Source organism: Stigmatopora argus, chromosome 2 (assembly GCF_051989625.1).
Source record: "Stigmatopora argus isolate UIUO_Sarg chromosome 2, RoL_Sarg_1.0, whole genome shotgun sequence".
NCBI lineage: Eukaryota > Metazoa > Chordata > Actinopteri > Syngnathiformes > Syngnathidae > Stigmatopora > Stigmatopora argus.
In genome coordinates this window covers 1,272,142-1,299,640 of record NC_135388.1, presented here as the reverse complement: position 1 = coordinate 1,299,640, position 27,499 = coordinate 1,272,142, and the positions used below count along the sequence as shown (strand labels likewise).

Below are 27,499 nucleotides of genomic sequence, written 5' to 3'. Positions count from 1 at the left end.
TCCCTTGTTGTCAATGGCAGGCAATGAGTAAAGCTTTGTGAGGGAACAAGACATTAACAAGCAAACAAAATTCCCCGAGCAAAACCCACATGGGCCCCACTCATTTGAATGTATGTCTTATTATTTCTGATCGGGTATAATTTTCACCGTTACACGAGGTCAAAAGTGTCAGAAACAGCCATAGAAACATCTTTTAAAATGATTTAAAAAGAGAAATGAGAATTTAATGTAGTTTTAATCTTGTTTGGTGACCTTGGGAGTCATCAAAAGCACATTGAGATAAAATGTATTACTATTGTAATTATTAAAACAGTTTGAGTACACCGATGAACATGATAATAACGCTCAGAAGCAGTTTTGAATCCATGCATAGACTTTAATTTACATGTAACATTAATAATACATAAGCATAGGTCATTGAGTTTTATTTGAAAGAACAAGATTTGAAATTTCTCTCTTTTGGGTCCAGTAGAAATACATGAATTTCTTAACATTGTTTTCTTGTAAAGTTATAGTTCACATCAGTTATTTATAATTAAAAACAGGGAAAATGTGTCTACCATATTATGTAATCTAACATTTTGAATGAAATTAAATTTAATGCAGCCCAGTGATCGAGTGGTTAGCTCGTCGGCCTCACAGTTCTGGGGCCGTGGGTTCGAATCCAGGTGGTTCCACCTGTGTGGAGTGTGCATGTTCTCCCCGGGCCTGCGTGGGTTTGCTCCGGGTCCTCCGGTTTCCCCCTACATCCCAAAACATGCATGCTAGGCTAAGCTAGCTGCTTGAACATTCTAAATTGCCCAACCCCAGCATGATTGGTTGTTCTTTGTCTCCTCGCGCCGTGCGATTGGCTGCTTACCAATTCAGGATGTCCCCGCCTAGTGCCCGTAGTTAGCTGGGATAGGCTCCAGCACCCTCCACGACCCTAGTGAGGATAGCGGTTAAACCTTGATAAGGGTAAATGATGATAATAACAATGCAAATTCCGAAATTTAAAAAAATCATTTTAGTCCTTATTACGTTCTCAGCAGGCTCCTCTCCGCATTTCTGGATTTTTCTTCATCCTCTTCACTCTTGACAGTGACAACAGTCAAGGGCAACTTGGTAACATCCTCCTCCTCTTGTTCCTTTTTGAAACAAGTGGGCTCCTCTTTAACAGGGGGGCGCTGGAGCTTCTTTTGATTGGGATGAATATCTGTCCCAGATTTCTCCCCCGGGTGCGTCCTCATGTGTCTTGTCAAATGTACTTTCTGTGTGAAGATTTTACAACAAAGGTTACAGGCAAAAGGTTTCTCTCCGGTGTGCGTTCGCGTGTGGCTGATTAAACTTCCCTTGACTGAGAAGCTCTTGCCGCAAACATTGCAGGCGAAAGGTTTCTCGCCCGTGTGCGTCCTTAAGTGTGTCCTTAGCGTCGCTTTGACTGAGAATGTTTGGCCGCAGACGGAGCAGGGAAAAGGTTTCTCGCCCGTGTGCGTTCTCGCGTGTATTCTCAGATTGCCCTTGGCGGAGAATTTTTGACCACAATCTGAGCAGGCGTAGGGTTTTTCCCCAGTGTGCGTGCGGACGTGCGCGCTCAAAAGTCCTTTCCAGGCAAAACGTTGGCCGCAAACGGAGCAGACGAACGGTGTCTCTCCGGTGTGAGTTCTGGTGTGCGTCCGTAAATTTCCCTTCTCTGAGAATTTTTGACCGCAAAAGGAGCAGGAAAAGGGTTTCTCCCCGGTGTGCGTCCTCGTGTGGCTCGTCAAACTGGCCTTTTCCGAGAAGCTTTTGCCGCAGGCGGAGCATGTGTAAGGCTTCTCCCCGGTGTGTATTCTGGTGTGTTTCATCAGATTTCCCTTCTCAGAGAATTTCTGTCCGCAAAACGAGCAGGTGAAAGGCTTTTCTCCCGTGTGCGTTCTCATGTGAGTGGTCAAACTGCACTTCTGGTTGACGATCAGGCCGCACACGGAGCACGAGTAGGGTTTCTCTCCAGTGTGCGTTCGCATGTGTCTCTTCAACGAGGATTTATTGAAAAATGTTTTGTCACATTGAGAACATTGCCGGTTCTTGCGCTCGTTGCGGGAGGTCTTTTCTCCCGCCGGGCGTTCGTCGTAATCGTCGTCGTCTTCGTCCGTGTCGGGCGAGCGAGACGACGCTCCGTCGCTATCTGAGAGCGGCGCTAAGAAGCTGTCAGCTTGCGGTCCTCCTTCGCCTTCTGTCTTCAGGTGACATCCGCTCGAAGGACCAGTGCGTCCGCTCTCCTCACTCGGACCGCCATCTTGGTCGTCCTCACTCGGACCGCCGTCTTGGTCGTCCTCACTCTTCACGGGGACACCATTCAATGGAAGCTTGCTAATATCAACCTCCTGCTCCTCTTCTTTAATGTTGGAGGGCTCTGGGTCCACAAGAAGACATTTTTCCCGGACATCTGTAGAGTGGGAAACGAGGGAGAATCTCAACCTCATTTTCATGAGGGGCAGTTTTCCACCCGCCAAAATCACTGATTTTATGGTCATATTTGGGCTCCGCCCACATGCTTTGACAGATTGACACCGCTCCAACTTCCACACAAAAATTCACAGGCTCCCTTTCGATTTCCCTGCTAACAATTACAGTTCAGATTTGTTTATTTTACTTCTCAGTTGTGAAATTTTCAATTAGGTTTAGATCTGATTTAAAAGAAAAACGCATTTGGAATAAAGAAATACTACACAGGTATATTTTTATATTTGGTTTCAACTGTACGCTATACGTTTTAACGATTTCATGAGCTCTACAGTTAATAAAAAACATCAAAGATCAGATCAGAATTATTTATCATTACAAAAAGTGCAACAACATTTCTATGTCCAGCTCAAGTATAAATTATGTAGATGAATTTTGCTATCGTTTGGTTGTATGAATGGTGGAATCGGTTGGTTAAACTACTTGCTGCCATTGACAGTAATTGACGTCCGATCCAATTGCACTGCAATGTGGTTATTCACCCTTCATTGCTGTACATTAATTTCATGTATTAAATAAATAAATAAAAGTAGAAATAGAAATGTTCAAACCTGCTCCGGGTAATTTAGCTCGAGGTTTCTGCAAAACAGCTTGACGTTCATATTCGTTTTCCTCTTTGGTGCCACAAAACCCTTCTTCGTCTTCTTCCTTCACCAATTTGGCACACATTTTGCCAATTTAATCAAAACCCACATTTGATGTCTTCTTGGTGTGTCGCCGATAGAGGCTACTCTTTGTTAGCGGCTATGCTAAGTTGAGGCCGGCTAGGTGAAGAAGCTTCCTACGCGTTTTTACCCAAACATCGGGATTTAATGTATTGGAATTTATTTTCCGGTTGTAACCATGCAGCGATCCGCTTTGAGGTTTTAGTGCACTTGGTAATTAAAAAAGAGGAGCGGACTCGTTAGCTGCATGAGTTTTAGACAACGAAGCTAACCCGGAAGTGAAGTGACATTGTACGGAAACAACATTTAGACAAAGTTCCCCCATAACAAAAGGATTACAAGAGCCCAAAACCTACTAACGTCATAGAATGATTTATAGCTGTGCGAATTTGTAGAGTTATAATGGGCATACTTGCAAGGTTACATATACTTATCTATTGTAACATATATTATATAATTGAGTTAGAGAAGGTGTAAATAAAGTAGTGAGGGTTGTACTGTTTAGAGACTCAGTGCATTTTGCACTAATTCTGACAAGAACATGCCACCACAATATTTTACAAACCACGACACCAGTGGATCTGCTTTTAGAATTCTTTTTTACGAACAACAACAACAACGCGTCCGAACAATAAAACTCTCACGTGTAACAAACAAGTCAACTCACTCCACTCCAAACGCTTGCGCGTGTAAAACAAGTCAAGTCACTGCAACTCTCGATAAAACCATGCATCGATGAGAAAACGCCACTCGAAACAAAACAACGCTTCTTTCAGAAAGCGTGGAGAGGAAAACGAACTAACAGCAACAGGCAGTTAACCTGTGAGCTGCTTCCTCATTGGATGATTTTTTTTTACCTCCATCCACCGCAGGATCGCTGCCGCCGCCATTTCTCGAGCGGCCGCCAAAGAGCCGCTGGCGGTGGGTCGCGGACAGAGCCTCATCGTCCCTCGGAAGACCCCCATGCCCGAGATGCTGACCACGAAGGTCGCGGGAAGCCGGCCGTCGGGCCAGGCGGGGCCGCAGGAGAAATCGAACGTCGGCCGGCCGACCCCCATCTCGGAGCAACGCTTTTGCAGCGAGGCCGACGCTGCCTGAGCGGACGCCCCAACGGAAGCCCCAACAGACGCCCCGGCGGACGCCTGCCTGGCGCCGACCGGTCCTCCGACGGCTCTGCAGAAATCCGGTGGCCGGCGAGGAGCCGAGCGCGTTGAAGCCCTGGGGGGGATCCGCCCCTGCTTCGGGGCGGGAGGCGGGCCTCGTGGCGGCCTCTGACGAAGGCGGTCCTCCGAGCGCGCTCTCTTGGGGGAATTCCAATGGACGCCCACGCGTATACCAAACTGCTTCCAAAATGCTAGCAACAAAAACAAGTACGTTATTGGCAGGCTCGTCCCGACGATACGTATTTTGGCACCCGAGTTCGTGTCACCCGATTTTGAGGATCCGCCGATACCAAGTACCCATCCGCTACCACGGCGATTGATTTACCCTATTTTCTAGCATATTAGCGTATAAGCCGTACCCTTAAAATGGTTGAATGTGACAATTTATCGCGTATAAGCCGCCCCCGATTGGCAATTTTCACTTCCAGATTTATGGTTTTAATAGGGAGTACAAATCAAAAGTGAAAATCTTAAGAAAAATCATCGCTTGTGGTATTTCTGAGATACTGTCAGGAAGTCATGTGAGCAGTACAAGCATGAAGTGTGTCCGGAGCGGTCTGGTTTGTCATCCTTAGGTAAGATGGAGCGAACACAAGTGAGTTTTTTTACGTTTTATGCAAGATACGCTTTATTTTTTTTCTTGAATTTCATTCATATACGTCAAAATATTTTTTTCTTAGCGTTTTATCTGTTTATCTTTTCTCTATTTTGAAATAAATGACCGTATCGGCTGCATTGTCTTGCGTTATTGCGTTTTGTCTTGGTCACCATGCAATTTTGTGCACGTCAAGTCTAATTTGTGCACATGTGAGCCGAACCCTGGATTCAGTCCTTATTTTTTGACAAATACGGCATGTATGCAAGAAAATACGGTATTTTGAGTTCTAATTTTAAATATTGAGACTGCGGAATATACAGGGAATAAAAACATCTGGCAAAATGGCCGTTTTACTCACCTCCGATAAACGTAATAATTTAATAAAAATAATAATATTGGGACTACATATTATATTGGAACTAAAATGGCTGTTTACATTTTTGGTCTACAGCTAAGGAGATAACTCACCTTCCCCCAGCACTCTCTTTCCCATGGCAGCCGCTTGGTGTGAGGAAAAGACCACCACGGCGGACACGGTCTTTGCTCTGGGCTGGGACTCGAGTGAAAGCCCCTCCACCCCGACCGCCATCCCATAGAGAACCTGGCGTTGAAAAGGAAAGGTCAAATGTCGCCGACGCCTTCGCTGGCTTCGGACCGCAGACACACCTGAAGAAGCTCATTTTCGTCGGCAGGGGTCGGCAAACACGTCACGTGGAGGCACCGTTTCTCGTTGCTGAGGCACACGATGAGACGCCGACCCGGCTGGAGCTCGCGGCCGTGCAGCTCGCGCACGGCTTTTTCGGCCACGTCGGCCGAGCCGTACTTGGCGTAGGCGAATCCGCGGTTGTGGCCGCTGAAGTTCATCATGAGGCGGAACTCCCACAAGGGTCCCACGGAGCCGAAGAGAGGAAGGAGGAGGTCTTCGTAGCTTTCCCGCGGGATGTGTTTGATGAAAACTTCGCACTTCAATCCGGGTTTGGGGCCTTCCCATGCTGAAATCATTTAGAAAAAAAATAAAACTTTGGCTTAAGAGCAGATCTCGGAAGAATCTTTACAGATTTTGTAAGCCACGGGTGTCAAAGTGGCGGCCCGGGGGCCAAATCTGGCCCGTCGCATCATGTTGTGCGGCCCGGGAAAGTAAATCATGAGTGCCGACTTTCTGTTTTAAGATCAAATTCAAATGATTATAGATGTACATTACATTTCCTGATTTTCCCCTTTTTAAAAACAATCATTGCAATTATTTATACATTTTTTTTCTTTTGTGTTTTTATTTCAAAAAGCATTTTGTAAAATCTAAAAATATATATACAAATATTTTCAATTTTCCACTTTAAACAAATATTTTGTTTCCATTTGAAATAAAAAAAAACATGATTAAAAGACATTTTCCATTACTAAGAAAAAAAAAGCTCAAATAAACATTGCTTTAGATCTATAAAAAAATGACTATTTAGGGCTTTTTATCCAGTTCTTTTAATCCATTTATTAAAAAAAAAATCTAAATATTATATCTAAAATGGTCCAGCCCACATGAAATGGCGTTGACGTTAATCCGGCCCGCGAACCAACCCGAGTTTGACACCCTTGTTGTAAGCACTCTCACCTTCGGGTGGTCCTCCATACTTTCGTTGGCCGTTAACCTGGGTGATCTTTGTTTGGGTTGTTGTCAGCCAGGCTTCCAGGGCCTCCATCCGCTCAACGTTAATCACCTGTAAAGAAAAGAACGTAAAAGTCTCCCAGTGAGTATTGTCCAAAGTATCAAAAGTACTCGCTTATTATATTATATTACTCCCACAATCAGCAGAAATTTGCTCTCGTGGGTTAATTCGATTTTCCAGGGCAGTTTTCCAGTTTCCCTGTTAACCCATTGGCTGCCATTTATAAACAAAGTTGAGTCGAGCGCTTACAGTTCACTTCCTGTTATAACTCTGGGGCTTTCCGGGGTCGCTTCTTGTACATTTTGGATCTTTTCTTGTGAATTCGGGGCATGTCCAGGTCATTTGGTGTTGATTTTAGAGCATTTCTGAATAACGTCCTGTTCACTTTGGGTCCGATTATGTTGATTTTGAGTCACTTCTTGTTCATTTTGAGTGAACTCTTGTTCATTTTGAGACATTCCTGGGTCGTGTCCTGTTAAATTTTGGGGCAATTTGAGGTTTGTTTGTTTTTTGGGGTTTTTTTTTGGGGGGGGGGGGGGTATACAGGAGCAAAAGTAATGACCACCAATCGACAAACACGGCAAGTTCATTAAAAATAAAAAAAAGCATTACGTTTGAATTTTTAAAACAAGTTTTTTTTTTGACTATTGATAGTGATGAAAAATGTAATATTGTAACAACAGTTTTATTTGCGGTCAAAATGGATTGGACGTCTATCTCCGTCAATGGTAGTGAATATGGGGACCTTAGCACGCTTGTTTTGGACGGAAAATATCAACGCAATAAAATATGGATGCACAACTCCAAATGGTGGCTTTCGTCTTTCTCGGTGGAGAAAAATAAAAATACACATCGAAATACTAATACTCACATGTAACAAAAATGGCTACTAACTTTTATGTAGTTTTTCTTCTTTTTTCTAGCCACCGTGTGAGACGTCAACTCAACAGACACGAATGACGTTCTATACTAGTCCATTTGATTAAGTCTAAACTTTACAACACATCGACGCAGTGTCCAAACACTGAGTTTTATTTTACTGAGTAAATGGAAATGATTTTGGGAGCCACGCTCGTCCACGTTTCGGGTTACCGAGGCTACCTCCAATTAACCAGCAGGGCCGAAAATGTTGCAACATTTGCAAAAAAAGAAGACTTTTGCACTAAACGTGACGTTTTCGCTACCTGGTTCTGGTTGCTGTCCATCTTTATCTTTTGGAACTGAAAGTGAGACGTGAGGAGGCCCGAAGTGCTTTTTCGAACGGCAATGATCACGTACCCTTCAAATGTCCACTTAAATTCAACTTTGAAAGTCGCTTTTCTAATCGAACTGGGTATTACGGTAAAGTGAGCCGTTTCAAATGACGACCACTGACGGTGTTGTTTTAAAATGACCGCATCAACTATTATTACCATGATAACTACCATCTTTCTAATAGTTAAGTCATGTCAAGTTTAGTTTATGCACCCCTAAATCATCCGAAGATGCAATGGAAACACGTAGTTTACATGAAATTAATGAAAGAACTAATTAGAGCAAATAATTATTGAAAGCAAAAATACATCAATAATGGGATACATTTAGCCACTACTTAAAGCCAAAAACACAAGTGAAAAATGATCTATTTTTGAATAATTGTTATGTTTAGGTTTGAGTATTTCATCTAATACAGAACGTTTTATAGTTTATTATCAACTCCCCGAACGAAGTCGGAACGGGACTCACTTTAGCCCACAAGGTGGCGGTAATGCAACCATTTGGTTGCAAATGAAAGACCAACGAAGAAGGTTTAGCTTTTGCCTTAGCGTTGCTATCTGCCACCGTTTTGCTGAATCCCACGCATTTCACTAAATAATTCTGCTTGCTGACTGGATGAGTATGGAAAAACCACAAACTTTAGGGTGTCTCTGGCCCATTTCAACCTGACTGGACTGAAACATCATTCAATTTTCGTGTCTTTTAACCTCGCTATGAAGGTTCCCAAGCTAACCTAGCTTAGCTTCGCCGCTAACAAAGAGCCGTGTGAGAGGAAACTTTCTCGAAAGCCTTGCCAGAATGTTTGCCAAAAGGACAAACGATTACTTGGAAGAACTTCACACAGAAGGTCAGTTCACTTTTTATTCTTACTTCTTTATGACCTACTTTTAATGACGAAAAAAAAAACAATTTCGTTGTGTCTTACGACCCAATGCAGAATGTCCTATTGAACTCTATGCATCATATTTGATGCATGGATTTTGAGCAGTGTGATATTATTTATTTCCTGCTACAAAATGAATAATACGAGTATCGGTAAAGGTAAAAAATATCTTTGAAAACATTCGGACGTCCCTAATAACAGTAATGTCACAACATGTTGACTACTTATCTATTTGGACTACAGTATCTTTGTTTACGTTGACTACTTATTTATAGATCATTAATTCGTGAGCTTCATGGTTAAGTTTTGAATCTCATTATACTTGTATAATGCCAATAAAGGCATTCAATTCGAAGAGAATTGACTTGAAACTTGGTTGTCTTGTGCAGAAGACTTTCTCGATCCCGATGGAGCAGAAAACGAAGTGGCGACCACTCCCTTTCAACAAACGGAAGACCTAGAAGCCATCCACATAAAAGAAGAGCAGGAAGAAGAAATCATCACGTTTCCATTGACTGGCATCTTCGTGAAAAGCGACGAAGATGACGAAGACCCCAGCGGAGCGGACGGCATCTTGGCTCCAATTTCCGAAAACGACGACGCCTCGCCATCTTCGGACGCCGACGACCCCCCGGAAGGTGTCGCCACACGCGACGGCGACAACACGCGCGTCAAATGTCCCCAGTGCGAGAAAACTTTCTTCAACAAATCCACCATGAAAAGACACGCCAAAATACACAGCGGGGAGAAAAGATTCGCTTGCTCGGCGTGCGGGAAAACGTTCTTCAGAAAGGAGGAGCTGAAAAGCCACATGAAAACGCACACCGGGGAAAAACCTTTTGTGTGCGCCTTTTGCGGCAAAAGGTATTGCGAAAAGCAAACTTTGACCAATCACACCAGGACGCACACGGGGGAGAAACCTTTCGCCTGTGCCGAGTGCGGGAAACGATTCACCCATAGGGCCCTCCTCAAAGAGCACATGAGCACGCACTCGGAAGAGAAACCTTTTCTCTGCGCCATTTGCGGCAAAGGCTTCTCCATGCGGAAATATTTGCGAGTGCACGCGAGAACGCACACTGTGGAAAAACCCTTCTCCTGCTCCATTTGCTCCAAGACCTTCTCCGCCAAGGCGGCTTTGAAAACGCACGCCAGGACGCACACCGGGGAAAAACCTTTCCCCTGCTCCTTTTGCGGCATGAGCTTCTCCATTATGAGGAGCTTACTCAGGCACCAAAGGCTGCACACCCGTGAGAAGACCTTCGCCTGCTTGTTTTGCGGTCGGACTTTCTTGAGGAAGGACGAGGTGCAAAGACACAGTAGGACGCACACCGGGGAAAAGCCTTTTGTTTGTTTAGTCTGCGAGAAAAGATATAGCGACAAGCAAAGTTTAACAAATCACGCCAGGGTGCACGCTGGGGAAGAAGCGCGGGGTTGCGCCGTGTCGGCCGTAAATTGAGATGAGTTGGTCGCGAGGAAAATTAGCATTAGCTTAGCGTGTTTCGTCCTAGCCCAGGTCATAGGCTTTTTTTGTGGTTAGTAAAAGACGGAAATTGGTCATCAAGCGCATCGTGACGGCAATAGACGTCCAATTGATTTCAACTCGGAGGAACGGTAGTGGCAGCCAAATAGTAGTTAAGTGAGGTCACAAGATTAAAAAAATAAAATTCCTATCGCAAAATACAGAAAGGCTGCCTTTATTTTAAATGGATCTTTTGCTCAGAATTTTATCTTTTTGAAGGTTACACTTTTTTTAAATAATTATTTTGTTTAGATTGTTTTTCATTACTCATTGCTGTTTTATTTACGGTTATTTTGTATTTATTACTATTTAAATACCTGTTTTTTTCACACAGAATGAATTGCTTTGTGATTTTTTTCATTTAAAAATATTTGTACTTTTTTATTGCATCAAATTTGAGACCCCTCTTCTGTATCGAAAATCTGAAAAAAAATGTTTTGTGTTCAAAAGATTTAAATAAAGAGTAGTTTTTTCTGTATTGTTATCTGTGTGTATACAAAATCAATTACAAGATTACCTTCATGAAATAAATAACATTTTCCAGGGAACATCAAACATTTGTGCCTCGTTGTGGAATTTCCTGTTAAAAATCCAGTTTTGTCGCCCTCTGCTGGTTTTTTTATGGCATTCTTTGAATTGGCAGAGTAATTATCACTTCATTCTGACCAATAAACTATAAAACATGCAATATTTGTTGTTTTATATATATATATATATATATATATATATATATATATATATATATATAATATAATATAATATATATATGTATACATAGGCACCCTCAATTTATGGGCTGCCATTGATGTCCAAGCCATTTTGACTAGCGATATTTATTGTAATGGAGTCTTGCTGATTTGAATCTTTTTATTTCTATTTTCAATTGTTTCAACGAAATGAATGACCTTTTCTTAAATTTTCCAATCCCAATAAATGTGTTCTGCCTTATTAATTTTGCTGTGTGCTGGTTAGATTCCAAATGGCCAATTGTTGTGGCAACATTAATGATTGACTTTCTCACCAGTATTCGATCCAAAAATGAGAAGTTTATTAAAACATGAAATAGTTCTGTTTTGCCACACGTCGAACGGTAGAAAAGCTTTTTCTCCGGTGTGTCATTTTGTGCGTGCGATGAAATAGTGCTTGAAAGACAATCCTTTCCCACATAGCAAACACACAAAAGATTTCCTTCTGCGTGCGTTTTTGCGCGATTTTTCCAGAACTTCCTTGGCGTGAATGCTTGAGCACAAATTGAGCAGCGAAAGCGTTTTTCTCGGGTGTCCACGCCGGCGTGTCTTTTCAAAAGGTTCTCATTGGCCAAGGTTTTGCAGGCCCAAGAACAATTCGTCGGTGGGACAGATGGGATCACCGCGAGCGGGTTCTTCGCCAGAGTTGGAAGAGCTCGTGGCTATCGGGGGGCGGAGCCCAGAAGCTGCCCGCTTGGGGTCCTCAAGGCGCTTCCCGTCGTCTTTTTCGCTTTTCGCGAACGCCGACTTGCTGATTTTGTCCTTCGTCTTTAACGTGGGTGCTCTCTTGCTCCTCTTCTTTAATTGGCTCCCGCTGAAGTCCGCCGACATCTCCAGAAGACAAAGCAAACAAGTCCAGGTCAACCTTTGCTAAACAAAAGCTCCACTGTACGCTACAAATGTGAAAGAGCTATTTTCTTCCCACTTGGGCGGAACGACCTAACTTTATTTTGAAGGAGTGTGTTGTACTCATCAAATATTTCCTCGAGTTGAGCTTGCTTGCTTTTTGGAGTAAAAACGTAGCCAGTTCAAAATCATTCTGTCTGACCAGTTTGTCATTGAGGCGGGCTGGTGGCTTAAGTGGTTAGCACATTGTCCACACGGCTCTGGGGTCCTGGGTTCAAATCCAGGTCGGTCCACCTGTGTGGAGTTTGCATGTTCTCCCCAGCCTGCGTGGGTTTTCTCCGGGTACTCCGCTTTCCTCCCACATCCCCAAAACATGCATGCTAAGCTAATTGTATGCTAAATTGTCCTTAGGTACGAGTATGAGCGTGAATGATTGTCTGGCCACCAATGTCCCACTGCCTCGTGCCTGAAGTCAGCTGGGATAGGCTCCAGCACCCCCGCGACCCTATTGAGGATAAAGCGGTTGAGAAAATGAATGAACTTTGTCATTGCTTTATTGCGAGATGGGTAACTCAAAACTAAAAAAACATCTGAACAATAGACAGGGTTAGTTTTAAAAATTATATATATTATTATTAAAGAAAAGTAATGTACAAACAATGCAACACAACATAGCAACATAAAACAAAACGTTGATAGATATGTTGTGTTGAACTGTTCGTATTACAAAACCTGGAATGTGTTTTTATGGTTTGTTGAACCGAAATCTTTATTTATATTGCTTTAATTGACATTGTCATGGTCAATTCCGAAGAATGCCGATGATTAAAATGCTTAAAGACAACCACAACACGAGTAAGATTTGAAAGGCAAAGTTACACAGGGACGACAAACGGTGTCGAATAAAACTTTGGAAGAAAAAGAAGAAGCTAATGCTAAGTGAACTCACCTGCTTTCATTCTAGGAAGCACAACTCGAAGTTGCGTGTTGCAAACTTGACGAATAAGTCGCTTCTTCTCCTCTTCTTTTCTCCTCGAAAGTTGCTCCTCGTACGCCGTTGTCCTGGCGCTCATTTTTGCAAGCTTTTCCACTCACTTGCTCGACCAAAACGTGTCGCTTTGTTAGCCTTCGAGCTAAGCTAAACCGGGCCAAGCTAGGCTAAAATAGCCCGACAAGCTTCAAAGTGAGTTTACGCGAACACAAAGATTAAATGCCTTATATATTTCGACTCAGTCACGTATCGACGTACCTCGGGCGTTCCGCTATTTCACTCCTTTCTACGTTTTTGAGAGGATTTCATCAAAATGGTGTTGCTACCAGTATACTGGTAGTTTTAAGGCACGGTGAGTACGGCAAGTCCACTTGGACAAACATCGTGCTCTTCCTTGTGGTATAATGTGGCTCCGACTCACTTTAGACTTGGCGTTGGTTTTAATTTAAAAATAAACATAATATTCTCCATCATATAAATGTGAGGCGGACGTAGTAAGCACTCCACACCGTGCCGGGGACGTAACACATGATGGTTTCATAAAAATAGTGTATGCATACAACTTAATGTTTTCCCAGACCAGTTTAAGCAAATGCATAGGGCGCCGTCTACTGTAGAGGGCGCAGAATTGCACTAAAAAGGGAAACCTCGCAGGTCAGCGACTGTATCCTCAAAATGTACAAAATGTGACCCAGTAAAATATTTTGGTTGTTAAATTAAAAAAATAATTGTGGAATATAATTTACTTTTACTATACTGTATTGAAAAGAAAGGGCGTCGATTTACTTTTCACGGTTATTTTCATTTGAAATAGACATTGCTAAATGTTTCAAGTCATTACTGCCACGTAAACTTTTGCCTCGGACATAAAAATATTTAAATATTGACTTACGATGAAGTATGCAGAACACCTGCATGACTATACACCTGATTTGACAATATAATGTTTATTTTTAATGTATTTATTTGCTAGTTGTGTACGTAAGGTTAAAAGAAATAAGTTTGCAATCTGTGGAGGAAAAAAAACTTGACAAGTATGAAGAAAACTGTCTTTTGGAGTCATGTTTTTATATGTGCCATAGTGTATTTCATTTAAATGTGTATTTTATTAGCCACACACCATTTCATTCGGAATAAATTAATTAGTCATTATATTTCTATTAACCATTTACTGCAGAAATGGTGACTTCTTTTTTTACCCTTACATTAGTTTACATGAAAATGTATTTATGACACGGCAAAATAATATTAAAAACACAATGATATTAATACATAATTGAGGTCGAGGTTCTTGAGTGTCAACTTTAGAACGGCTTTCCCCTGCAGCCAGCGTAGTCCTTGAAAGGGTTAATTCGGTGCAAATGTAATAATAGTTGACACAAATCATGACATTTCAAAAGGTGAGGGTTGACGCTGTACAGAAAAGTGAAACATTTTAGTTTCAAGTTCAATACTAGTGATATTTAGTGATCGACCCTCCGCTCCTGAGCACATTTGTGTCGCCTCATGTAACCCGAACGCGAGAATCTTCGGTCACACACGCCGCAACGGAATTGATTCTCGCCGCTGTGTGTTCTGTTGTGGTTTGTCAAATCTCGCTTGTCGCAATACCTTTTGCCGCAAACGGAGCAGACGTAACGTTTTTCCCCCGTGTGCGTTCGCGCGTGAATGCTTAAATTCCGTTTGTCGGAGTACCTTTTACCGCAAATGGAGCAGGGGAAGGGTTTTTCCCCAGTGTGTTTTCTGGTGTGCCTTTTTAAATGTTCCCCGATTAAGAATCTCATTCCGCAAAGCGAGCAGGCGTAGGGTTTATCTCCGGTGTGCGTTCTCGTGTGGCATTTCAAATTGGACTTTTTGGAGAATCGTTTGGCACAGAGTGAGCAGGCAAATGGTTTTTCACCAGTGTGTACGATGGCGTGCTTGGTCAAAGCCGACTTGGTGGAGAATCCCTTGCCGCATTCCGAGCAGTCGTGAGGTTTCTCTCCCGTGTGTGTGACGGCGTGCCGCGTTAAGCCAGACTTGGTGGAGAATTTGCTCCCGCAAACGGAGCAGACGAAAGGTTTTTCTCCAGTGTGCGTTCTGGTGTGGCTGGTCAAATGGGACTTCTGGGAGAACCGCTTGCCGCACACCGAGCACACAAAAGGTTTTTCGCCCGTGTGCGTCCTTGTGTGAAAGTTTAGAATTTTTTTGTCCCGGAATGTTTTGGGGCAAACGGAGCAGGCGAAGGGTCTTTCTCCGGTGTGCGCCCGGGTGTGACGCGTCAAATCAAACTTCCTGGTGAATCTCGTGCCGCAAAACGGGCAGACAAAAGGTTTCTCCCCAAGCTGCGTTTTTGTTTGTATTTTCAACGAGTCCTCGTTGGCCAGACTTTTGCCACGGGTCACCCCTTTGTCGCCCGCGTGACACGTCGCGTCATCTCCGTCGTGGGAAGATCGGGAGGTGACGTCATCGCTATCCGACAGTGGGGGAAAAAAAGCGTCCGCCTGGGCTCCGTGGCTTTGCTCGCCTTCTTCGCTCTTTACAATGACGGTCAATGGAAAGGTTGTCATTTGGTCTTCCTGCTCTTCTTTTTTAATGTGGGACGTGTCTGGCTCTTCTTCTGCTTTCACGTGAGAATTCTCTGGATGTTGCTCAGGACCGAGACATTCTTCACTGATGTCTGCAAATGACAAACACACATGCTTGGTTACACGTGATAAATGGAAGCCAATAAGCCTTGGGGAACCTTTTCGACAGAGAGAGACATAAACAATTCCTATTTTTAAATGTTATTCCTTGAGAGCCATGCTCAGAATTGAAAAGTCAAAATACGTGGAAAATGTGCAACTTCTTTAATCATTCCACCCCTTTTAAAGTAACAATTTTACGCTGTTGCTAATCAATGAGCATCAATGAGAGTATGCGTGGGGAAATGTCTGATTAAAAATGAGGATTTGGCCACTGACATTGCATTGAGTTTGAGTTGAATCTGTAGAAGCTCTAAATCATTTAATAGATAGTTTGAAATGGTCCATAAGGACCACCACAGACGAGAAGACACGCGAAACCGAAGTCCAATATGCAACACATTTTAAAGGAAGTATCAAAGTTAGCAAACCAGCCGTGCGAAGTCCGTCTAAAAGGTCCGCGTCAAAAATTCGACGCTCGTCCTCCTCTTCTGTTCCAGAGACCCCCTCCGCGTATTCCACTGTCCTTCTGGAACACATTTTCACAAGGATTTCAACTCACGAGCGAGCTCTGCTCTCGTTAGCAGCGAAGCTAACAGCAGCTAAAACAGCTCGCTCCTAAATATGTCCTTCTCGTACTCTTTTTTTTTCACACTTTTGGCACTCATTTCCACACCAGAATCCAAATCTTGGTCTCTGTAAAGCGCGACTGGAGACAATCGCTCGTCGTTAGCTTGTGTGGCGAGCGAGGCTAACGGAAGCTAAGCTAAGGCGAAAACGAAAGCCTCCACGACCGCAACAAAATGGACGACGCAGTGAAATATGCTATACGTTCATGCGTTTAACGTTAGCGGAAGTAGAAACGGTATGACCCTGGATTTTCAGTGTAATATGTCGAAGTGCTGTATCGAGCGGGGCGTGCATACAGCATTAGAAATTACGTTCATTTGGCGTATTATCATTAAGTTAGATTAGTGCCTTTATCATTTAATTAAAAAAAAAAATACTTCAATCCAAATCTAGATTTTCTCCGAAAACAATTTACTTACGAATGAAACCGGAAGTGGGAACCTTTTGAGTATGTTACTATACATTTACATAGCGGGATGTCGATAGACATTAGAGGAAAAAACAGCTATGACTAATTAATGTAAAAACATTTTTGGGGAATTTACAGGTTTTAACAAACCTTTTCCACCTCCAAGTGAAAATATTTTTGACTTCTAGCACCGTCAGTGGCAGCCAATGTGTGATACTTATTTTATTGACAAAAACATGTATAAAATGAACGTTTTACAACATAATCCAAAGCAAATACGACATACTAGATGTAGTATGTACAAAACACAAAATGGGAGTGCATTTTCGCCCCCCCTCCCCGTATTGGACGTTTATCGCTGTCAATGGAAACCACTTCGTTAAAAATAAAATGTCTTCTTACTCTGACCAAGTTCAACCCTTGCACAAAATGATTTATTGCTAGTGGACGTCCAGAATCGTCAACACGATGCATCACACTTCCCCAATCGAGTATTAACAGTATTTTTTTTTTAAAAAGAATACTTTTTATTCAAAAAGATCGTCAAGGGTCGTGGCTTTTAGCACCGGCGCACTCGTGTTTCTTGACCTGATACTTCCAAGCGAATCTCTGGCCGCAGTCCACGCAGGGAAAAGGTTTCTCGCCGGTGTGCGTTCTGGTGTGTGTTTTCAAGGCAACCTTCTGCGCAAAACTTTGACCACAGAACGAACATGAAAATGGCTTCTCCCCGGTATGCGTCCTGGCGTGAGTTCTCAAATGTCCCTTCTCGGTGAATCGTTTCCCACAAACCGAGCAGGGGAAGGGTTTCACGCCGGTGTGTGTTCTTCTGTGGTTTTTAAAGGCTTCCCTATGAGCAAATCTTTGGTCGCAGTCCGGACAGGAGAACGGTTTCTCGCCGGTGTGTATCCTGGTGTGTTTTTTCAACTCGTCCTTTCTGGAGAATCTTTTCTCGCAGAAAGAGCAGGCGAAGGGTTTCTCGCCGGTGTGCGTCATGGTGTGTCTTATCAAGTGTCTCTTATTCGTAAACCTTTGAGCGCAAACGGAGCAGGAGAACTGTCTCTCGCCGGTGTGCGTTTTGGCGTGACTGTTCAAATGTCCCTTGTAAGCAAAACGTTGGCCGCAGACGGAACAGGAGAACGGTTTCTCCCCAGTGTGCGTCCTCACGTGGCCCTTTAAGTATTCCTTCCGGCTGAAACGTTGGCCGCAAACCGAGCAGGAGAAAGGCTTCTCCCCCGTGTGCGTCCTGACGTGACTGATTAAGGATTGCTTAAAAGAAAATATTTTGCCGCAGAACGAGCAGAGAAAAGGTTCGTCTCCGTTGTGCGTGCTCACGTGGCTCTTCAGGCCGGACTTGGTAGAATAGCTTTTCCCGCACTGCGAGCATTTCCAGCGTTTCTTGTCGCGGGAACCGCTCTTTCGTCCTTTGCTCGCTTCTTTGTCGTCATCGTCCGAATAGTTGGAAGAGTGCGACGTGGAGTCGTCGCTATCCGATAGCGGAGCGATGAGGCCATCTGCCGGCGATCCCCCGGGGTGCTCGGGGTCGACTTCTGTCGATTCGCTGCTGCTTGGAGGCTCCGCCCCTCCGTTGGCCTCACTCGGACCTGGGTCTTCGTGCTTCAAACGGATAGCGGGTAACTCGCCGATGTCAGCTTCCTCTTGCTCCTCTTTAATGTGTGGTGATTCGTCCTCCCGCCGCTGGGGGCGGCGCACTTCCCTCGCGTCTGCCGGACACAACACCGGAACATTTCACGTTCGGGTCGAGTCAGTCTCGTTAACAGAGGAAAGTTCAGCGTACGTCAACGTAAGAAACATCAGCAACCAAGAAATAGAAATAAAATCATAAGTTAGCGAGACGTATTCAAAGCCAACACAAATCAATCATAATGCCGACTCCTTCTTAAAATAATGTCATTTTTTGGGAAAACAGTCCCAAATGCAGAATGCATGATCTTTTCCTTATTAATGTTCTTTAAGGGTAGAATTGAGGATGAAGATCATCAATATTGTTAGCAGAAGAAGTTTTTCCGCTCCTACGATACGGACCTTTCAACTTCCCCATGCCCGCGACTACAAGATCTAAAAATAACAGACCTCCAGTCCACCTGCCAATAAATTGAATTGAATTGAAAAAAAATGGCTTCCACTGGAAAATGACTTTTTTCACCACTTGGTGGCGCATATGCACAAAAAATATTGTAATGCAGATGTTTAAACAGGTGAAGTTTAGGAGTTATTTGAGTATGTACGCGAGTAAAGGGTCATTTCCTGTAAACGTGGGAAAATGTTTCCAGTTAAAAGAGCAAAATGTGAACTCTTGAACGATTTCCCTCCTAAACACAGGCAAAGACATTCAAACGGAGTAAATTTCGAATAACGCAGCACCACTAATTTCTGCATTTTTCACTTGTTCGTGTACGTGAGCAAAGAAATGTTGTCGGGACTGCAAATATTTGTCAAACGCTTGAAAAACGAACAAACCTGCTTGCAGCTCGTTGTTGTAAACGTCATCCAGTAGTTCTGGTCGCGGTTCCTCTTTTGCTCCACAAAGTTCCTTGTCCAACTCCCCTGTCGCCGTCTCTGTCCTCCTCGCGGACATTTTCCACACTTTGGCTCTGATTTGGCGACGCCTGCCTCTGTTATTAGCTAACCTAAGCTAAGCTAGGCCGTAAACTTAACGTTCAACACTCCCAGAGGATTTATCGGATGTCCCCTGATTTTAGCTCGACCGTGAACGCACCACGATCCTCGCTCGGTGTGCGTTGAAAATAGTTTTGAATGTGCTTGACACTGTTTTTCTTAAAATTGCAGTCGATGCTGGACACGGTCGTCAAAATGGCGGAACAAAAATAGGGTTGCCAGGTGGGAAAGACATTCTTCATCGGGGTTGCCAGATCACGCCGAAAAACCCGCCTAGAAACCATACATAAGGAGGAAGACACATTGCGTTAGCACAGAAGTATCATTGGAAATGTATCTTAGACAGTTTGAACGACGCTTCATTTCGTTCTTTTTTTTTCGTAGATAAGTCATTGGCTGCCAATGACGGCGCTAGACGTCCAATCTATTTGAGGGTTGGATAAATGCCATTACGGTAATCACACTATTATTGCCTGGACTATTTCCAAATGTAGCCACCCAAAACCTGGTTGTAGTGTAAATGACTTTTAATAAATTGTATATTCAGGCAATCTTTATTTAACCACAAAATAGAAGTGAAAACCAAGGAAATAGTCTTTGTCAGTTTCCAATTTCAGTCATGTGCTTACCAGACATAAAAGTGAGTAGTGCTCAATTATTGCTTGTATCGGGTTTTAGCACAATTGCTAATCTTCAACACGGAATGTCTGCAAGAAGAATACAGATGTCCATTTTGATGGGAAGCCTTCATTGGTCACTGCTTTTGGCAACAACACACTGGTGTTTCTTGATCTGACACTTCTTGAAGAATCTCTGACAGCATACCGAGCAGGAAAAAGGTTTTTCGCCAGTGTGTTTTCTTGCATGGCTTTTTAAACCGGACCCATGAGCAAATCTTTGGCCGCACTCCGAACAAGAAAAAGGTTTCTCGCCACTGTGCGTTCTCATGTGAATTTTTAAAGTTTCCTTCTGAGCAAATCTTTGGCCGCAGACCGAGCAGGAGAACGGCTTCTCCCCGGTGTGCGTTCTGGCGTGAATTATCAAGTCTCTTTTCTGACCGAATCGTCGTTCGCAACCGGAGCAGGGAAACGGTTTTTCCCCAGTGTGTATTCTCGCGTGCGCCGTTAAATTTGACTTGAATGAGAATCTCTGACCGCAAATCAAGCAGGGAAATGGTTTCTCACCAGTGTGCGTTCTGACGTGAACTTTTAAGTGTCCCTTCTCTGTGAATCTGCGGCCACAGACAAGGCAGGAAAATGGTTTCTCCCCAGTGTGTCTTTTTGTGTGGTTGGCCAAGTTCCCAATCTGGGCAAATCGTTGGCCGCAAATAGAACAGGAAAAGGGTTTCTCCCCGGTGTGTCTCCTGCTGTGTCTTTTCAAGTACGGCTTCCGGCTGAACCTTTCGCCGCAAACGGAGCAGGAGAAAGGCTTCTCGCCCGTGTGCATCCTCATGTGAAGGATCAAGGATTCCTTGACCGTAAATATTTTACCGCAAATTGTGCAGACCAAAGGTTCTCCGCTGTGTTTCTTTATATGCCTGTTCAACCCAGACTTGTAACTGTAGTTTTTCCCACACTGAGCGCATTCCCAGCGGTTGTCGCCACTGGTTTTACCAACTTCAGACTTTCCTTCGTGGCGAACGGGAGGCGATCGTGACGTGGCGTCTGTTAGCGATCCTCCGTGCCGGTCCCCGTTAACTTTTGCTGAGTTCCTGTCCGCCAAACTTGGACCGTCATCTTCTCTCTTGAAAGGAGCACCGGGCCACTCAAACTCATCCTGCTCCTCCTCCTCCTCTTTGACGCCCGGTGACTTTTTCTCCTCTATCAGGAGGAGAGAGGATGGGTGAGCGTCAGCGACGTCTGCAAGACACGAGGTCACAAGCGCTTACGTTTTGGTGAAGTCCATCGAATATCAAGTGGAACCATGAACCCTAAGCCCTCTTTAGCACAATACATTTCCCAATAAATAGGCATAGGAGTGAATAAATGCATGCACGCACCCCTGTTTGTAGTCCAAAATGATTATTCATGTGTTAAATGTGATAATTGTGGGATGGGCTGGCCAACTCGCTTTGCAATTGTTTGTTTGCATTGCGCCATGTAAGATAAGTTGGCCAACTGGTTTTGCAATTGCTTGTCCGTATTGTGCCAGTTTGTGTGAGTTATAAAAACACCTTGTTTGCACAATCTTAGCCCTGCAAATGTATAAACCTATCAGCCCAAAGTTGTTTGCACAAACTCTGCCCTAGATCGTTGTCATAGAGACTTTGCCCTGTTGTTCACATATATGTAGACGCACCCACTGTTCGTTCGGAGAGAGTTGGAAGGACAACAGGCTGTGCGTCCACAATTGTTAGAGCTCTCTCCCCATTTCTGCAGTCTGGTAATAAACTTATTGCCTTCAAATTGGTCTCACTCTTTGTGTGCCTGCTCCTGAAGCTGTTTTACAGACCCAACAAGACCCAGCAATCATCACAAGACAAGGTAACGGAGTACAAGGTAAATAGAACACACATCACAGAAAACGTCTTCACACTTTGATTGCACGTATAAAACGTTCCGAAATCTTTTTACGAATGCAAATGTTTCCCAAAGGCGCAAGAAGCTAACTCACCTGCTAGCATGTCGCTGTCGAAAACGTCATCCAGTGGTTGAGGTCGTGGCTCCTCTTTTATTTCACAAAATTCCTCATCCCACTCCAATTGTGCGATCCCTCTCGTGAACATTTTCCCAAAGGTTGCGCCCTCTTAGCGACGCGGGTCTTTGTCAGCGGCTAAGCTAAGCTAGGCTAAGCTACCACCGTCTGTTTCTACAACGAACTCCCCCGATTTAAGACGGAAGCCCCGTTTAAAAGACTCAAGACGACCGTCTACATCACGAGACTCTTAAAATCGACGTGCATTCCTCCTCCAAACATTGGCCCTCGCAGAAGTAGTTCTCAAGCCGCCATTTTGTGCCTCTTGTGTCTCCGCTCTTAAAATGGCGGACAAGCAATGACGTATTACTCCTTTTGTTAAATGCATATTCGGGTTGAAGAATATAGAGCTTTTTCACCAATGGGTGGCGATATTACGCTAAACTTCCGGGGATCTCCAAAATAAAAAGAAAAACGCTCTCCCATAGCGAACATTTTCTTCGCACTCCTGTTGTGTTTTTCTTCCATTTCGATCGCTTTCCACTTCCGGTTTACTTGACGCTACATTGGCGTTGCCAAGCCGAACTTCAGTTTTTTCGAGTATCGTTCTTTCAAGCTCACGCGCTCCTTTAAAGCATTCTCGTCGGATAAGTATCAAAGTAAGCGTTTGGTGGACAAAACGTGGGGACGTTAAAGGTTGGTAGATGTCGTTTGGTTGCACGTTTGAGCCTCCCAAGATGAATTAGCTTAGCTTTGTTTAGCTTAGCTCTCTAGCCAAGACGCGTTTTCCGACCTTCGTCTGACGCCACTTCCTATTTTTTTTATATTTTCCAGGTTGCGGTTAGCTAGCATTAGCTTGCTGACTTTTAAAGTTCTATAAGGTGCTTTTCGACTATTATGGATGCGACCAAATCTAAAGAAAGCTGCCATCGACACCAATAGAGGTCAGATTCCTTACTAAAGGATTGGTCGTTCACATAAACTCCTGTAAATTCACAGCAGAAGGACGTCCACTTTGGCTAATCACGTGATTTTTTTTCATCGTGTAGACATATTGAAGGAGATCTTGACCCGGAGAAGCAGGACTAAACAGGAGTCTGAGATGCAGTACATCAAAGAGGAGGCCGAGCCAGAGACCCCCTACATTAAAGAAGAAGAACAAGATGACATCCCCAATTTTCCAATGAGGGTCATCGTGAAGAGCGAAGAAGATGACCAAGAGAGCAGAACAGAAAAACCTTGGCTTCAACAGCCGACACCAGAAGTTGAGGGAAGATCGCTGCCGGGCGGCCTCTTGGCGCCGCTCTCGGACAGCGACGACGTCACGTCGCACTCTTCTGACGAGGAGTACGTTGACTTTGACCCAAAGTCTTCAAAACCCCTCAACGAGTCGTCTTTGAACAAGGAGACAGAAGAACGCAAGGGTGAGAAACTTTTCGGCTGCCTTCTTTGCGACAAATCTTTTTCTCGCAAGCATCAACTCAAGATACACACGCGTACACACACGGGCGAAAAACCTTTTTCGTGCGCATTTTGCGGTAAACGATTCGTGGAGAAGGGAGAATTAAAAAGCCACGCCAGGACGCACACCGGGGAGAAACCTTACGCCTGCTCCTTGTGCGGGCAAAAATTCTCTTGCAAGCATCACTTGATAAGACACACGCGTAGCCACACTAAGGAAAAACCTTTCGCCTGCACACTTTGCGAGAAGCGATTCACGACCAAGGACAATTTAATCATACACACGCGAGCGCACACTGGCGAGAAACCTTTCGCCTGCTCCCTTTGCCAGAAAAGATATTCCCGCAAGCAACAGTTAAAAATACACACGCGCACACACTCCGGGGAAAAGCCGTTTCTCTGCACGCTTTGCGGGAAAGCATTCACCGAGAAGGGTGAATTGAGCAATCACGCGAGGACGCACACCGGAGAGAAGCCATTCGCCTGCTCCCTCTGCGACAAAAAATTCTCCTGGAAGCATCACTTGACGAGACACGCGTGGACCCACGCCAAGGAGAAACCTCACGCCTGCGCGTTTTGTGGCAAAGGATTCATCGACAAGGGGAATTTAAACAAACACACGCGAACCCACACCGGGGAGAAGCCTTTCGCCTGCTCGCTTTGCCACAAGCGATTTTCTAGGAGGCGACAGTTGAAAATACACACAAGAAGACACACTGGAGAAACGCCTTTTGCCTGCATGCGTTGTGATAACAGATTCGCCGAGATGGGTGAATCAACTAAATGTTAGCATTGAAAATACTGTATTTTGGTGTTTCCCTTTCTTTCCCTATTTTTGTTCAAAAGTTATACTGTAATACAAAAAAAGCATACATAAAGACATTCAATTCGATTGGGAGTCAACTTTTAAGGTAGGTTTGAATGTTCTCTCGTTCCCGATTGGTCATCAATCGACGTCAATTGAAAGAATCTGCCTTTTTGGAGGCTTCTTGTCAACAGCGCCCACTGCTGGCCGTTCGGTCTCCTCACCTCTATGTACTTGTTTTCCATTCTTTCGTACCTTTTAGAAGAATATATTCTGACCCTTAGCTAATTCCGTTAAGTATTTCTCTTTGTTTATTGTCCATCATGGTGACAATTAAAAAGAATACTGTGGGATGGGCTGGCCAACTCGTTTTGCAATTGTTTGTTCGCATTGCGCCATGTAAGATAAGTTTGCCAACTCCTTTGCAGTTGCTTGTCCGTATTGCGCCAGTTTGTGTGAGTTATAAAAATATCTTGTTTGCAAAAACTTAGCCCTGCAAATGTCTAAACGTATCAGCCAAAAGGTTTGTTTGCATAAACTCTGCCCTACATCGTTGTCATAGAAACTTTGCCCTGTTGTTCACATAAACATAGACACACCCACTGTTCGTTCTGAGAGAGTTGCAAGGACAACATGCTGTGCGTCCACAACTGTTAGAGCTCTCTCCCCATTTCTGCAGTCTGGTAATAAACTTATTTCCTTCAAATTGGTCTCACTCTTTCTGTGCCTGCTCCTGAAGCTGTTTTATAGACCCAACACAGGGGTTGGCGTCTATACGTGATAAACTCATGTACGTTTTTTTTCATCCTGTAGACCTATTGAAGGATATCTTGACCCTGAGAAGCAACGTTAAACAGGAGATGCCTTCCATCAAAGAGGAGGTGGAGCCAGTGACCCCGCACACGAAAGAAGAAGACCAAATCACCGACTTCCCATCAACTGTCATCGTGAAGAGCGAAAACCACAAAGATCCAAGCCTAGAGAGCGGAACAGAAAATCCTTTCTTTCAAGACCCGACGCATAAAGGTGAGGGACCACCGCCGCCGGACCGCCTCTTAGCGCCGCTCTCGGACAGCGACGACGTCACGTCGCACTCTTCTAACGAGGAGGACGTCGACTTTGAGCCCAAATCTTCGAAACTTCTGAACGTCACATCTTTAAAAAAGCACACAAAGGAACGCAGGAAACCTTTTGCTTGCACGCTTTGCGATAAAAGATATTATCAGAAGCATAAGTTAAAAATCCACACACGCATGCACACGGGGGAAAAACCCTTTGTCTGCACAATTTGCGGTAAACCGTTCAAGGAGAAGGTGGAGTTAATCAGGCACACGAGGACGCACACGGGGGAGAAGCCCTTTGCCTGCACGCTTTGCGAGAAGAGATTTTGCCAGAAAAGCAACTTAACAGTACACGCACGCACACACACCGGAGAAAAGCCCTTCCCCTGCTCCATTTGCGGGAAGCGATTCAAGGAGAAGGTTCAGTTAGTCCGGCATGCGACAACACACACCAGAGAGAAGACTTTCTCCTGCCAGCTGTGCGAGAAAAGATTTTCTCGGAAGAATGAACTGACGAGACATACCCGCAATCACACGGGGGAAAATACTTACCCCTGCTCGGTTTGCGGGAAAAGATTCTCTGAGAAGGGAGCTCTGATCTTACACACGCGCACGCACACCGGAGAGAAACCCTTCGCCTGCAAGGTTTGCGGGCAAACCTTCAACGTCAAGGGGAACCTGACGAGACACACGAAAGCCCACGCTATGGGCTAATCTTTTTCCTGAGCAGTTTGCGGTCAAAGAATCCCTCGCAAAGGTCATTTCCAATCGGACACGAGAAGCCATACTTTGGCCAAAAACTCTTCATTTGCGGCGTATTCAGATCTGGAATAAGCGTTTGAACTTCCCTTGCACCGGGAACTTCTGTCATTGTTGTTGCATTGATCATTTGCTACTCTACTGCTATCGGCCATTTTAAAATATTTTGGTTGTTCGTTTATTTTCCAACTTTATTTACATCATCTCAGAAAGAGGTCGTGTTCAGTCTTGTTCATTGTAATATTTTGAATCTGTTTATATAGAATATAGAATTACTGAGCCTTTTTTAATATTATCTCACAAACCGGAGTACCTGGAGAAAACCCACATGGGCCCGGGAGAACATGCAAACTTCCACACAGGGAGGTCAGAACCCATCGGAGATTGAAACCTCCATCTCAGAACTGTGAGGTGGACATGCTAACTTAGGGGTGTACACATTTTTGACCGTAATGACTAGCTGCCAAAAAGTGTTATAGTAGTAGTAAGTGGTATTTGGCCTCTGAAATCACAACAAAGACAAGTGAAGATATATCAAGCAAGTACAAAACATAGTTTTTTAATTATAGAATTGTTCACATCATGCATTTTTAAAATAATACTGTTTCTGAGATACATACTATCGAAGACTAACTGAAATAGATTGATAATCTATAGATATTTTTAAATCCTTTGCGAAACTGTCATCAATTATTATTTTGTAACATTTCAATAAAGTTTGTCTTTTCAATTAATTGCACATGCGCAGTGCGCCTCTGACGCCGTCACTTTCTCCAATGGCTTTATATGTACTTATAAACGCGAGCGATTCGGACAGAGAAAATTACAATTTTTCAAACTATCTGGCATGGGTTTTAAATAATAATGTTTTCATGTCTGAATTCCCCTCACACATTTCTGGGGATTCGAGTGAAGGCTACGCTTCACGCGCTAACTAAGACTCATTATTAAAGTCTTAGTTTCATTTTTTAATGTGGACGGATGTGTTGGTTGTACTTCACTTCCCCTAACGGTTGAGAAAATGTATTTTTAACGTCTAATCAACACGTATATTCTATAATTGTCGTCGCTCGAGAGGAAGTGACGATTTTCAGCGCACGCGCAGTCGAACACCCCTTTCGGCTAGCAGAAGTCCTAGCATGCTCGCAGCTTTCACGCACGCGTTCACGCATTTTTCCGTATGTTGTTTGAAAATGGAGTGGGTTTACTGGTAAATTTATGTTAATGAGACGTTAACTTACAAACAAAAAAATAAAGATTTTTTTTCAGCGTCGCATTGGCCTCGTGCGGACATTTTTGATCAGGCAAGCTCTGGCTACGCGAGAGGACCAGCGAGTCGGAGTCTTCCTCCCCACCTGCCTGCCCAGCGTCGTGGAATAAAGTAAGTTTGCTGCTACTATTTTTATATACCCTTAACTATATATAGACAAATATGTTTGCTTCTTAAATGTCGTTGTATATAACGCGCCTGTGTCAAAAAGTAAATCCCGTTTTGTCCCAATCCCGCTCCCACTGAAAAATACTCGCACTCGTCACAGCATGCCTATCCTGTATAAATTAAGACCAACATTAAAAAATAGACCCCTTTTAATAAAAAAATACTCCAAATAAAACATGTGTTGCG

The 27,499-nt window shown here is 43.9% G+C and overlaps 6 protein-coding genes and 1 long non-coding RNA gene across 10 annotated transcripts; 2 read left to right on the top strand and 5 right to left on the bottom strand.

Annotated features, from left to right (window-relative positions):
* Window positions 1-355: 355 nt before the first annotated feature.
* LOC144070721 (uncharacterized) lies at window positions 356-3,426 on the bottom strand. The gene is made up of 2 exons (XM_077595155.1): window positions 3,036-3,426; window positions 356-2,407 (listed from the first exon to the last, which is right to left on the bottom strand). The coding sequence occupies exons 1-2, from the start codon at window positions 3,151-3,153 to the stop codon at window positions 1,017-1,019; spliced, it is 1,509 nt and encodes a 502-aa protein (XP_077451281.1). The 5' UTR covers window positions 3,154-3,426; the 3' UTR covers window positions 356-1,016.
* A 305-nt stretch (window positions 3,427-3,731) lies between these two features.
* Window positions 3,732-7,892, bottom strand: LOC144070729 (dead end protein 1-like). The gene is made up of 5 exons (XM_077595170.1): window positions 7,756-7,892; window positions 6,517-6,622; window positions 5,577-5,902; window positions 5,379-5,511; window positions 3,732-4,503 (listed from the first exon to the last, which is right to left on the bottom strand). The coding sequence occupies exons 1-5, from the start codon at window positions 7,774-7,776 to the stop codon at window positions 3,965-3,967; spliced, it is 1,125 nt and encodes a 374-aa protein (XP_077451296.1). The 5' UTR covers window positions 7,777-7,892; the 3' UTR covers window positions 3,732-3,964.
* A 458-nt stretch (window positions 7,893-8,350) lies between these two features.
* LOC144070730 (uncharacterized) lies at window positions 8,351-10,714 on the top strand. The gene is made up of 2 exons (XM_077595171.1): window positions 8,351-8,675; window positions 9,101-10,714. Exons 1-2 carry the CDS (start codon window positions 8,627-8,629, stop codon window positions 10,165-10,167), a joined length of 1,116 nt encoding a protein of 371 aa, XP_077451297.1. The 5' UTR covers window positions 8,351-8,626; the 3' UTR covers window positions 10,168-10,714.
* A 542-nt stretch (window positions 10,715-11,256) lies between these two features.
* Window positions 11,257-13,408, bottom strand: LOC144070745 (uncharacterized). The gene is made up of 2 exons (XR_013299455.1): window positions 12,772-13,408; window positions 11,257-11,807 (listed from the first exon to the last, which is right to left on the bottom strand). It is a non-coding gene; the product is annotated as an uncharacterized LOC144070745 (long non-coding RNA).
* Window positions 13,409-13,899: 491 nt separating this feature from the next.
* LOC144092904 (uncharacterized) lies at window positions 13,900-19,384 on the bottom strand. Its single transcript, XM_077626067.1, has 4 exons — window positions 18,997-19,384; window positions 17,063-18,239; window positions 15,911-16,005; window positions 13,900-15,472 (listed from the first exon to the last, which is right to left on the bottom strand). Exons 1-4 carry the CDS (start codon window positions 19,112-19,114, stop codon window positions 14,277-14,279), a joined length of 2,586 nt encoding a protein of 861 aa, XP_077482193.1. The 5' UTR covers window positions 19,115-19,384; the 3' UTR covers window positions 13,900-14,276.
* Window positions 19,385-19,690: 306 nt separating this feature from the next.
* On the bottom strand, window positions 19,691-22,285 carry LOC144070727 (uncharacterized). The gene is made up of 2 exons (XM_077595168.1): window positions 21,769-22,285; window positions 19,691-21,014 (listed from the first exon to the last, which is right to left on the bottom strand). The coding sequence occupies exons 1-2, from the start codon at window positions 21,878-21,880 to the stop codon at window positions 19,903-19,905; spliced, it is 1,224 nt and encodes a 407-aa protein (XP_077451294.1). The 5' UTR covers window positions 21,881-22,285; the 3' UTR covers window positions 19,691-19,902.
* On the top strand, window positions 21,413-26,610 carry LOC144070726 (uncharacterized). 4 transcript variants are annotated; one of them, XM_077595165.1, is made up of 3 exons: window positions 21,413-21,653; window positions 22,839-23,213; window positions 24,869-26,610. In XM_077595165.1, the coding sequence occupies exons 2-3, from the start codon at window positions 22,892-22,894 to the stop codon at window positions 25,828-25,830; spliced, it is 1,284 nt and encodes a 427-aa protein (XP_077451291.1). In that variant the 5' UTR covers window positions 21,413-21,653; window positions 22,839-22,891; the 3' UTR covers window positions 25,831-26,610. The 4 variants fall into 4 exon arrangements, 2 of the variants coding, with proteins under 2 accessions (XP_077451291.1, XP_077451292.1); XM_077595166.1 differs by lacking the exon at window positions 21,413-21,653 and adding an exon at window positions 21,748-22,448; XR_013299443.1 differs by lacking the exons at window positions 22,839-23,213; window positions 24,869-26,610 and adding an exon at window positions 22,624-22,789.
* Window positions 26,611-27,499: the final 889 nt, after the last annotated feature.